The sequence below is a fragment of the Chanos chanos genome, chromosome 4, assembly GCF_902362185.1.
Source record: "Chanos chanos chromosome 4, fChaCha1.1, whole genome shotgun sequence".
Lineage (NCBI taxonomy): Eukaryota > Metazoa > Chordata > Actinopteri > Gonorynchiformes > Chanidae > Chanos > Chanos chanos.
Window position 1 is genome coordinate 43011036 of NC_044498.1, and position 13496 is coordinate 43024531.

Consider the following 13496-nt stretch of genomic DNA (forward strand, 5'->3'; position numbering starts at 1 on the left):
CCCTAACAGTGAATGATAATGTGCCAGGTGTCTTTTATGTAATTGTTCTCCAGGTTAGCCAGACAGGACCTTCAGTCTTATGCTCCATTTAACTCATCAACACATTCTGATTTCTTCGTCCTCACAGATTCTTCAGGAGATGCTGTACGGGCCGTCGGTTGATTGGTGGGCGCTGGGTGTGCTCCTGTACGAGATGCTCTCCGGCCACGCCCCTTTCGAGGCCGAGAATGAAGACGACCTGTTTGAGTCCATCCTGAACGAGGAGATTGTCTACGCGTCCTGGCTCAGCGCTGACTCTGTGGATATTCTCAAAGGGGTGAGCAGTGCCGTGATGGATTAAATGCCCCAGACTTCCTCACAAACACACGTAAATAGAAATAATATATTGAAGTTGCCCTTGAGGGTTTTGATCATCGTTACACTAACTGTCAGAAGTTTCAGGGCACCTAGTTACTTGTTGATGAGAATAACCTTTATTTCGTGATGCAGCCGCACAGTGATGTGTTTCAATAGAAAGCTGTTTAGATCTTGCCATTTTCTATTTTCTACCACAACACCGAAGGAACACCTGACAGAAGTGCTATCTGGGAATAACGGTAGACCCCACCCATTTTGGATACCCTCATTTTGATGTCAGCACTCATCAGTGACTATGGTACAGGTGTTTAAAATCACCTTGGAATAAAAGACTTTTAGTATGTGCTTTTAACAGTCGTGTGGAAAAAAGAAAACTGTCAAATCATTATTTTGTCAAAACACACTCTATATAGCAAAGAAGACACGTTGATGAACATGAGGCGGAGTGTTGCGTAAATATTCTCAAAATATTAGTAAGTGGCTGTTCTGTGTTCAAACCTTTGCAGTCGCTTTTTTGCATTCGGAGTGCAGTGTTCCGGTACATTCAAATCTTACACAATTGTGTGTAAGATTGTGTCCAGAGACAATGCGGCATTGAATACAGAACTTTGAACATGAGTCGTTTAGTCACCTCCAGTCATTAAACTCTTTCACTGCAGCCTCTGTATCTGGAATGACAAGTTTTTTTTGTTTTTGTTTGAGGTATCAGATTTTTGCTCTATTTGGTTGAAAGAGTATATCTGTATATTAATCGCGGTCACATTTACTGACAATTAGCCTGGTGCCATGTCAAGAGTGACATGTTGTTAAAAGACGTATAAGAGCTCAAAAAGTTGCTGTTTGAAATATTGACACTGAATTAGAAAGAGTTTACATTTAATCAGTGAGCTGACGCTTTCATCTGGAATTATTTTCTCTCTCTTTTTTTTTTTTTTTTTTTTAATTCAGAGGTTGTGTGCCTCTGTTACAGTACTTCTCTGGTCATACAAGGAAATCAAGCCCACAAATCTCTAGTTGCTTAGAAGTTTCTCTCTAAAACCGCTCAGAGTGTATCTCATTTATATCTACATGAGCGAGCTTCTCTGTTATCTCTTTATAGCCCTTTGTTTCCTAGTAATTATGTTTTTATTTCTCTGGAACATCTCTGGATCACTCTGTGAGTACAAATATGGCTGAGTTGGTGATTGTGACATAGTACGCAGTTTGGCAACACTACCATGCCAACATTCACACAGAAGTTCTTTGAAATTTTACCATTTCTTCAGAATATTTCAAGATACTGCCCCCCCCCTTTCACCTCAAATGAAAGAAATAGGTCTCTTATTTTTAATTTTACTGTAATCATTAGTTCAAGCAATTTCCAGCTTTCTGCATACACAGATTACAATCACCACGTCTAAATGACTGTCTTACTGTCCGGCCACAGAGGTCTAATAGAAAGCCTGAAGGCTCTGATTCATTTGTCATTACAGTGTCACACTGGTGTGTCGGAGTTAAACTACAGACACTTTGCCTTGAGCAGTTTCTTTTTATCTTACAGTAGGATGTTACCACTTCGGGCTTGCTCCCTGCCCTCAAGGACAAGTTAAACTGGCCACAACATAGGCTTCCCTCTGCATTGTCTTCCCAGGAGGGTCAAGACACTGAGAGTGGCTTTTAGCCATGGGACCGTTTTGTTGGTTTGGACCATTGTTTTAGTGCAGTGGTGTGGTAGCTCCCAACACATGTATTGCTATAGGCCGCTTCTAACCATTGCTCTTACATAACTATATTAAGACATGAGCCACTGCTCTCACACACAACCACAGCTAAAAATAAATACCCCAGCTGTACACGCACACAGACACAGACACACACACACACACACACACACAACACACAACACACAACACACACAGCACATATGCAACACATGCACAATGCCCAGAAACCCTGTTCTCTTATTGGCTTGAAATGTCACAGGGTTATGTAAGGCCTCGTATTAGACAGAACATTGCTGATTTCTCTTCAGGCCTTCTCTCCCTTTTCTTTGCTGTTTTCCTAGTATGTGTCTATATTTTCAAAGGCCCAGTGATGACACGGCTGGTTTCTTTGTGTTATCCTGCTGTCCTGGAAATGAGCTTTGTGTCATTTTTGGAGAGGTATTGTCGATGTGCACATTAGAGACGACATAAGAGTCAGCCGCGTCGTTTATGTCTCTTGCTTACTTGTTTTGCTTGAATTTTATTGAGCAGAAAATGCATGAATGAATCTATTTCGGTTGTTTTTTTTTAACTGCCTGAAATGACTGGCTCTGTTTTGTCTGCGCACCCTTCATCACGCCCCACTCCCTGCCCCCCCCTCCCCTTTTCTTAAGTGAGTTAAATGGCCCATCAGGATTTTCACTGTGTGTGTCTGAGCCCAAAGCTAACACTGAGCCTCAGTATACAGCCATCTGCTCATCAGTTTGAACACCTTCAAAAGTGTTACTGAAAACCCCAAAGAAAGAGCGAGAGAGAGAGAGAGAGAGAGAGAGAGAGAGAAAGAGGGAGGGAGGGAGGGAGTGGTTGTGCGTGTGTGTGTGTGTGTGTGTGTATGTGTGTGTGTTTGTGTGTGTGTTGTGTTGTTGTTGTGTGTGTGTGTGTGTGTGTGTGTGTGTCTTTGTGAATGTGATGCTGTTTGTCTGTTCATCTGTTTTTAATCAACATGCTCTGACTGAAGTCGTCTATCACAGTGGAGTCAGGCCCCTCCAGCCATTTGTGACAGTTTTTAATTTTGGGTTGTTTTTGGCCTCTAATGCCCTGGGTCTGTTTACGTCCCAAAGCTGTGTCTCTATCCATCCAACCAAACAATCTGTCTCTCTCTCTCTCTCTCTCTCTTTTTCTCACTCGCCCCTTTTCTCTGTCTCTTGCTCTTTCTCTCTGTCTCTCACTCTCCCCCGCTTACAAAGTCTGTATTTTTTTTTTTCTCTCTCTCTCTCTCTCTCTCTCTGTTTCCATCTATCTCTCTGTCACTCTTTCTTTCCCCAGAGTAAGGTTCATATAGTGGTCAGAGAGTCTCCTCTGTATTGGATGCTTTTAGTGCAGATGAAACAAACACAATGCCTCAGTGCCATGAGGATTACATCCAGTCCAGATAGAAGAGCTAGGCATTCCGGCTCATACTCAGAATGAAAAATGTATGATTCTTCATAAGCAAATGTAGTTTTCATAAATGCACAATAAGATGAAGAATCAGTATGTCTTTGAATAAAATCATCGTGTCTTTGTGCCAATATGCAGTTCCTCAGGATGTTAAAGGTGGTATTATTAGAAGACTGGACTCTCATAAGCATGTCACTCTCACTATTCTCCGCATTAAGATATTACAGCATTGCAAATGTGTCACACTTTGCAAACAGTTATGTAGCACATGTATTTTTCCTTTGTCTGTATGTCTCCAGTGCAGTTACACTACTACACTCTTAGATTTATACCAGATTAGCAACACTCAATCATAGTGGCACAACACATTAAATGAGGTGCTGCCAGCCATGAAAATACTTGACTGTATTTTCAAAAAGCATTCTTTAATAACTGCATATTCTCACGCATCACAAGGGAGTAACAGCTGATGCCATATTCATGTTTTGTGACAATGCGCATTGTTGCCTTTTTCGTTTGAAGCACCTGGTTAATTATACAATTAGATGCAGGTATGAATGACAAACAGGAAGCCATGCAGAATGTGACCCAGACCCAGTTTGCTGAATTAGTGCATTATTCCACCCAGTTACTTTACAAATGGGTGTTAGACAGTTTCCAGAGGGCATTGTGCTTTGGTCTATAAGTGTATATTTATTTCCATGTGTTCATGTGCATCGGTGTGTTTAAGAAAGATGGGGTCAGATGGGGTAATGGTTTTAATGCATGCTATGAAGGTCAAAACAGATCAGGTTACTCAAATCAGATTATTCCAAAAATTCAATACTTGACTGTTTAAATAATCTATGTCAAATAATCTTTATAAACCATTGGAGATTTTTAAAATTTGTTTCTGGAGTTTGGTTATGTAACTGATCCAGGTCTCATATCCACAGGGAATAAATAATATGAATAGAATATTCATGCACAGGGAGATGAACTGTTCTTTGGCACACGTGTAGGTGCAAAACTGTGATGCAGCTCTTAAACTGACTTGTGAGACCATTGCCAATGACATTATGAATCTCAAACCAAAGAGCAAACTAACTGTGTTCTGTGTCAGTGTAAACGGGAAGTGTGCCTCACAAAAACGGGTTTTGATCATTTTATCTACATTAGGAGTGTCTTATTTTTGTGTCTGTTTTGCTGTTGTTTGCATCATAATATACATTTTCTGAGAGAGATCAGAAAGATCTTTTAGAGAGAATTGTTGCATTTACTCAGTCTTTTAGCATCTGCTACACTTCACTGTTAGGCTGAGGTTAACAGTAGGTAGAAGGAGACATTCAGCTGAGGGAATTTCTCTCTTTAATCGCTTGATTTGTTGTGCTCACTGGAAGTCAGATGTATTCTGTTAAATCCTTTTCTCTAAAGGTGCCTTAGAATTCAGTGTTTCACCATGTCAGACTGGACCATGGTTCGACATGGGAGGTCTTCAAGAACAAAGAACTCCCATGTTATTTATACGTTTTTTAAGTTAAGTTTTTTTTTCCTTTATTAATCCACACAATGGAGAAAATTTGACTTCTGCATTTTAACTCATCCAAGGTAGCGGTGAAAGCGCGTGCACACACACACACACACACACACACACACTAGGGGCCGTGAACACACACACACACACACACACACACACACACACAGAGCAGTGGGCAGCCACAGCCTCAGCACCAGGGGAGCAGTTGGGGGCTAGGTGCCTTGCTCAAGGCATAATAACACAGTTGTAGAATGGGGTTTTGGCTGACATAAAACACTAGCATCAAATTGGCAAGGAACCAATCACAGTAGGATTGCAGATTGCTTGAGGCACTAAGGTATTGTGGATATATGTTTGAAAATGACAGACATGACTTTTTTTGTTGAATGATCTTGCATCTGAAGTGAAACATATTTCTGTGCTACTAACTACACAGTCATGACAGGAAGTGATGCAATCTCTTGTCTCTGGGCAGTTCCTGACAAAGAACCCATCTCGTCGCCTGGGCTGCGTGGCCTCGGAGGGAGGAGAGAACGCCGTTATCAGTCATCCCTTCTTTCATAGCATTGACTGGGACAAACTGAACCGGAGAGAGCTGGAACCGCCTTTTAAACCCAGAATCGTGAGTCCCATGCATGCAAACACAGAATGCAAGAATCAAATGCATTCAAACCAACAGTTCTACCTTGAGTTTGTATCTTTTTGAATCAAATCAACGCAAGGGTCACATATAAATGATGTATCATGCATTAGAGGAAATGTTAGCCAGATACTCAGATACACAGCGCTGAAATCTGCTGAAGTAACTCGTAATGTCATCCACTCATTATGAGCTGGGCAAATGTATACAGACGATAACTAACAACTTTTGTCCGGGATCAAGAGTTGTCGATTAAAGCGTAATTAATATGATACAAATATCTTTTCATATCTGAGATCTTACTGAGTAAAGCAAGTTCATTTCCATCCCCACAGAAAACTCCGGAGGACGTCAACAACTTTGACCCAGATTTTACGCAGGAGGAGCCCACACTCACCCCCATCGATGACCCGCTTATTCCATCTGTCAATCAAGACGAGTTCCGAAATTTCTCCTTCACTTCTCCCGAACTCCTGGAGGCTGAGAGTAGTGCCTCATCAGAAGGCAGTCCCTAGAAGAACAAAATGGAGAACAGAACAGTCATCTCACGGAAAATAGATCTTTCCATGAGCCAAAATATTGTATTGTTCCACTGAAACAAATGTGAAGTGTACCGGTTCTGTATAGAAGAATTTTCGAAGGTTGTTCCGTGCTCCCATACGGATGTGCTTAGGCCTCAGACCTCTGTTTAAAGCTCTGTAAGATATGTATTAACGTTATCATCTGAGTGGAAATGTTGCCTAGGTAACTTTCACAGAGCATATCATAAAGGCTTTTTAATTCGATTCACTGTGTCAAAACCATGTCATAAAGGGACTGATCCGTGTAGTCATCAGACACAGTGGCACCCTGCAAAGCACCTTCATGGTAGATGAACATTGGATTATGACATAACAGCAGATTATTTAAATGCAAAGAAACGGTTACAGGAATGGGAAAGTGGCCACGAATTTCTCACTCAACTAAATGAGGGACCTTTTTTTTTTTTTTTTTTTTTTCTTTACCTCAGCTCTCCACCCCACTGAGTAGTGTTTCTTTGGAAACGCAATCAAATGTGACTCATGTGTATTGACTGTTGAACTCAATGAACTGTAAACCCTGTGACCCTCCCTCACACCCGTCCTCTGTCTGTGTGTTTTATGAGGAGGGGCTAACGGCAATGAAAGCCACAAAAAGCCATCTGTTGATGTGATCACAATCCTTCAGTGACCCACTGTGTGGTGTTCTCCATGAAGGAGCAGTTTTCTGAGTAGGGATTACATTGAATCTTTAAAGATGGGTCTAAGACATGGATTCTGCTCTGTGGCTTAGACCTGAGTTTAGAGTTGGGGTTAGGCATTGGCCAGAATACTGGTACTGTTTCTTGCTGAATGCTGACTGTACAGTGTGAAAAGTAAAGAGTTTGGAAACGTTGGCCGCATCAAATGCGGGCTAAGTGTTGAGCGCTCTTAGAGTTTCATTGTTTGGTTTGTATGTGAGTTGAGATTTCTTTTGCTAATGTACAAATTGACCTCTCTGAAAGGGTTTAGAAGTCAAGAGTAGGAATGATTTGAAGTCATAAACCTACCCGAAACAGGGATTTGTCAGTTTTAATTTTTTAAGCCATTTGTGACTTGTGAAAACTGGAGTTAAGTCGGTTAAAACCGTTAAAAAAAAATCTTAACCTGTGCGCTTTAAATCTTAAACTAAATGCAGCACTTATGTTTGAACCTTTGTGTATAGAAGAACAACGCTGTAGATTAATTTAATTTTTCCATGTGCACAAAGCCCAGCTGCACATGAACAATAATGATCAGAGTTTCAGCAGCCGTCTGTGACTCTGTGTGGCTTTTTGTGGCAGTCAAACACTGTGGGCATTTAGTCTCATGAACAAGCATAAAAAGGTCACCCATGGCTTCATATCTTGTATGAGTGAGTGTTATTTTTATCTTTATTTTATTGTAATGTATTTTATTTTTTGGATGAACTCAGAAGCTGTTGAATAAAGGGTTACTGCGCCGAGTAGCTGCCTAGCTAGAAGCTGAACTTGAATAGTCATTGAGCTGAATGTTTATTGAGGCATTGCTTGCTACTGTGCAATACATACAACTAATAAAATGTTGTGTGGCCGTAATATGTCGCCCACTGCAATAAGGAGACCTTATCATGCTGTGTGTGTGTGAGTGTGTGTGTACACTAATAGTGTGCCGACTTATTAATCTACATAAAGAGTCTGTAATTTAATATATTTATCTAACTTATATTTTACAGTTTAATTTCAAGGATCCATCATTGTGAGCCATGTGGAATGCTGCATTAACGCCTCATTTCATGTCAGAGAGCAGGGGATTATCTGCTTTCTTATAAAAGAGGTGGTACACTGTGAGCCATCTCCACATGGCCCTCTTCCTCAAAGATTCATGAGACTTGACGGCCGGAAGTGTAGTTTGCGCAGTCAAAACATTACACCGAGTACTCTTTTGCACATGGTGTCTTTGCACCTAAAATAAACTGTTTATAAAAACTAAAAACCCAAACGATGAACGCTTTTATTCACCAGCTGAAAACAGGGAGCGAAACCCAAACAGTCATTAAATCAAGACGAGGCATTTGCGAAAAAAGAAAAAAAAGAAAAAAAAAGAGCATGTGTATGATGTGCTCCCATTTTAATTCAGAGAGAGAAAGTCAGAGGCAGAGATTTAACTCATGCCAACGTTTTCCGAGAAGAGTTACGCCGAAACGAGAGGCGGTAGTGGGGGAAATAGTTTTACAGCACGCTGAGATTTTCACACACTCTGAGTAAATAATTAGAGAAAGACAGAGAGTGAGAATAATGACTACTGAAGATTTGTTCATGTGTTCCCTATAGCAGCCTTTAGACTGTAATCAACATCCTCGTATTCTAGTCATTAATCTCACGATTTATGGTTGGAAGGGTTGGGGTTACTTTCAGGCCTCAAAATGAGTCTGAGGTGCTCTTTTTGATGCGGTTAGCCAGTTTCTTAGCCATCCTGCAACATTAGGTGGATGCTAGAATGTTTGCTTTTTCAAAGGACTGATTCAGTGCTTAGTGGTCACTGTGTCATTTTCCCGTCTGAAAGACTTCATCAGTAAGGACCCTTCCAAGGAAAATAAAATGGAATTTAGAGTAAATAAGCGAGTACAAATTCATCAGAAATGACATTGTCTGATGAATACCCTGTGGTTTTGTTCTAGAGAGAGGGTTGTTTTTTTTTGGTTTGGCTCTCACTGTCATTATAACTTTTGACAACACCTCCTGCAGTCATTGTACATCTAAATATACTATTACAAAAATGAATTTACAGGTAATAAGTTATGCTGGGGATGCCTTGACATTGTTATTTACCTTTAGAACAACAACCATGCTTTTTTTTTTTTGTAGAAATTCAGATCCCTGGATGTTTCACTGGTCTTATAATTAATCTGCGTTAAACAATATCTGGAACTGGAAATGTACACTCTTTTGCCTTCTCCTTCTCCTAAAAAGGTCTTTGGTGAAAACTACTCCCTGGGCGGCCAAACTAGTGGTGTTGCTGTACAGAGAGAGACCATGAGAGAGACATCAGGCAGGAACATTTGACAGTGTGGAAAATTACAGAGGTTCAGTGAGTTTGTCCAGGAACAGAAAATAATTTGAACAGAAGGATGACCAGTGGAATGTACCGTTGCCATATCCAGAGTTAAAAGAGAACTTCGATGTTTTAAGACGTGACTTTTTACCCGGTCTGGGACATCACAGACTTAGATAGCTGTATGCTATCATTGTGCGTCATACATGTAATGATGGCAAAACCTCAAAGAGTGTCTATCGATGACAGGAAGGCTTGTTATAGATACATATATAGTAGTTGTATGCTGGGGGCGGTATGAATCAAGTTTTACGTCAGAAGAAAATTCCTGTGTCACAGCCTGTACACGCTTGTAAATGCAAAAGCATCCGCTGAGGCTAACCCATCCGTGTTGGTTTGTGGTTTAAAGCCATTATCTGGTTGTCTAGACAACATACTCATAAACAAGCTATTAATCAAGGTCTCAGCGAGTGTCACACGGGACGGCCGCGAGACATATTAAGCTTTGCTGCTTTTACAATCATACCTGTGAATGGACAGGTCAGAGAGGTTGGAAGTGATGCAGCAATGCCCCTGACGGCTCCTCTCTCCCCATAAACAATAAGACAAGCTTGACCCTGAGGTGTGTGCCAACGATTTCCGATAGGAGGCGGACGACCTTTTTCCTGTTACAAATTCAGCCGCACACACACGCAATGTCACCCCCCCCCCCTCTTCTTTCGCTCTCAGATCCTTTACGCTCTCTCCTCTGTTTATTTTTAGCTTGATACTGAAGCCATGCAAACACTGTATGCAGCTGTGCTTGTTGGGTAAACAATGGCAGGATGTAACCCTGCATCTCAGGGACAGAGGTGTGGAATGTTCTGCATGTATGCTCTATTGTTTAAGGATTTAATGAGACATAAATTACTTGAGCTGTGAAGGAAAGAAAGAATAGTGATTTCAATAACAGACGGATCTTTAATTTTTTTTAGATTAGATTGAATTTAATCTTGTGACGCTTTCATAAGGCCACTGGAATGACACTTTACTTGTATCATCTAAAGGTGTGATTTCTCACACATCTCAGAGTGGATTTGAGAGGATCTCCGAGGTAATGAACCGTTACCATGGATATACATAGTCTTGTTCCAGGAAACAAGCCTGGGGTGCACATGCGTGATACTGCATACCCTACATCAGTTTTCTGGCCAGTGGCAATGATCTCAAAGAAATATTCCCATACTGACTATCTGGTTCTGACATGTAAATTAAGCCTTTATTTCACATGGTTAAGGTAGTCACATGAGACTGTCTCATCCATCTCTGTCCGAATGGATAAAAACATTCATGTGTGCACTGTCTAATGAAAAATATGCATCACTGAGCATATGAATTGGAATAGTTCGATATTTTAAATCAAAAAGGAAGTGAAATGTGTACTCAAGTTGACCTTTTCTATGTGAGCAAGTAGTGTAAACCTATGTTGACTGAAGTAATGAAAATGGCATAGAAAATTTGGTGTTGCTCCATCATCTGGCAAACCACTGACAAATCCTCTCTGTAACCAAAAAAACCAAAACAAAAAACCAAATTAATGTTGCCCCAATTTCATTTAGCCTGTGTAATGGCCTTTTCAAGGGGCTACGTGACATATCATTTTTCAGTCATTATCATACCAAATGGACTATAATTATATTTTATTGATCCCTGTTCTAGTCAAGCAGATTTGGCATTTCAGATGTTGTAAATCTGTTATCACTCAAGCGCTACCCGACCGCGAAACTCACATTTCATCCCATACTGTTTTGTGGATCAGTTTAATAAAGAACTGACAAGAAACCTATTGACTTGTTACTCTACACAGCAACTGCTCATTAAATATTGATTTTTTCCAAGACATTTCAAAACATGCTATAAGTTATAAGAAACTTTTCATTCCTGAACCTTGCCCACTAAAATTTACAGAAGAATTCAAAATGACAGCATAACACAGACAGACATTCTTAGTATATTATAACTTATTTGGGGGAATGTTAAGGTTAGCCAGTCTCAGAGCTGGGTCTTGGTGTTTCTGCTCTGAGCAGTTGTGCAGATGTGCAGTGTTGTGCCCTGACATGAATGAAACGTTCTGGGGGATTAAGAAGGCTTTGCATGCTGCTCTAATGCCCTGGTTTAATCTCTTTCCCTTTGTTACAGCCAGAGCTAAACAGATACCTCTGATCGTCTTAAAACAACAGGAAAGGAACAGGGGATTAAGGAAGACAGCAGCTGGCATTTGTCCAACCACACTTCTTACCACGCAGATGAAAAATGGAGATGGAGTGTCTGTGTAGAATTGTTTCTTAAGTGGTGTTAGGTTGAGAGGCAACTGAAAATTCTTAAGGGATCTGTTTATGGAAAATTGCTGAGGTGTCATTGTTGTAAGACCACGCCACAGTCTCATGGCTGTTGAGTCACACTTCCGAGGGACAATCACTTGAGGAAAGACAATGACGCCATGGAGTGCCACAGAGGATTCCAGTCACTCTTCAAACACATAACCTATTGCATTTGCAGTGGTATTCCTTAACGAACCATCAGGATAGTTATTATATGAGCCTCTCTCTCTCTCTCTCTCTCTCACACACACACACACACACATAGGTTCTTCCTATGGTCCATCCTCACAATATTTGATGGTCACTGGTCCTTGAGACTAGTTTTAATACCTGTGAGGTGGACTGCCAGGGTGAATACTTACAGCCTGGAATGACACAAAATACGAGAACAAAGGTTTAAAAAATGTTTCCAATAATACTACTCTGTTACGCTGTTTATTATATTTTCAAGTATTATCACTCATTGATATGCAGCAGCCATAAAGTAGTTTAACAGAGCTCATGACAGTGAAATTATGCATCGTTTATTTATGTTTACCTGTTTTCTGGTATGTTGTGACATCACTGTTTCGCTGTTAATGCTGCTTCAGAATCACAAAACATTTATCACTTATCATTCAGCTATGCCTGTTAGTACTGCTTGAAATAGCCTCTGTTTTGCAAAGGACTACCAGTACTATATGTCCATGACTCATTTTATTTCCAAAGTACGTCAATACCGACGCGTGTATCTGATATTCCTGTGTATCTGTGACTTATCAAAGCACCTGTGAGGAAATACTTACAAATCACACAAAATCAATATCAAATGACTCTAAAAAAAAACCCCATAATTTCTACCCCCTGTTGCTTGGCCCCTCTATTTACACTGTTCTACCTTTCCACAGAACAGAACTGTTCCTTTTACACTCTGTAATATTCTGTCCAGTAAGACAGCTTAGTTGTGTTTCTGGCCCTGAAAAAAAGTTGACATGCTATTGTTAACAATCCTGAACAGAAATCCTTTACAGTGAGAGCACCGAGGACTCTACCTTAAATGGCAGAACATGCGGTGTGTAGACTGTCATATCTAGATTATTGGCTTGTTTGTTTACTCTGTACTTCAGAGTATCCCATACTTTGAAACATAGCATAACAAGTAGATATTAGATACATGTGTGTATCTATGGCTTTAAGAGGTTTAACTTCCATCTTCTAATTATTAGATATCACATAGATATGTGTTTGTACAGCTTTAAAAGATTCAGCTTCCATTTTGCCAAGTCTTATATTGTTGTCTCAATTTCTCTGAAATGAGTATGCTTCTAAACTAGAGGCACTTTTATGGTAACCACCAACAACCACTTCTCCACCAGTGAAATTTTAAACTTTCTAGTTTGCCAGGATAAAGAGAGAGATCACGACTGTGGCTCTATTCAGGTCTGTAGAAACAGACTCTGTATACACATTCATTTATTAATTCACTCCTGTGGCATTTTGCAGGTTTTCCGTTTGCCAAAATGTGGTAAGATGAATTCTTCACAACATGTCCGTCTGCACGTTTCTTCCTGGATATGAGCTTGACTGTGCCAGCTCGCTGTTTAAGGAAATTTCGACCAACTCAGTCTAGCAGAGGCACTACACTGTGCATGTGCTGTTGTGTGATTGGATGAACACCTTTTTCAGGTGATTTTACCATGTAATGAATGAGTTATTATACAAGAGTGCTCTCTTGTTTCGGCACCAAACTTTGGCTTTGTTTAATCTTATTTAAGTCATTTCAGGAACATGCATGTAAAGCATTCATGAGATCACCTTCAGGCAATAGGACCCGCTAGAATTTAATGCAGGCGCGCGCTCTTTCATTCATCAGAGCCAAGAACGGTGGCTTTCTACGCGCTGCGCGTCCCTTTGCCAGGCATGTGATCGCGCGTTCGCGATCGGACATGTGGT

At 40.5% G+C, this 13496-nt stretch overlaps 1 protein-coding gene across 3 annotated transcripts in view; it reads left to right on the forward strand.

Annotated features, from left to right (window-relative positions):
* Positions 1-6179, forward strand: part of prkcha (protein kinase C, eta, a) — a 25664-nt gene extending 19485 nt beyond the window's left edge. For all 3 annotated transcript variants that reach the window (XM_030770502.1, XM_030770505.1, XM_030770504.1), the window contains exons 12-14: positions 128-316; positions 5471-5617; positions 5971-6179. In XM_030770502.1, the coding sequence (XP_030626362.1) occupies positions 128-316; positions 5471-5617; positions 5971-6150 (516 nt within the window). In that variant the 3' untranslated portion in view covers positions 6151-6179. The remainder of the gene's footprint in view (positions 1-127; positions 317-5470; positions 5618-5970) is intronic.
* Positions 6180-13496: the final 7317 nt, after the last annotated feature.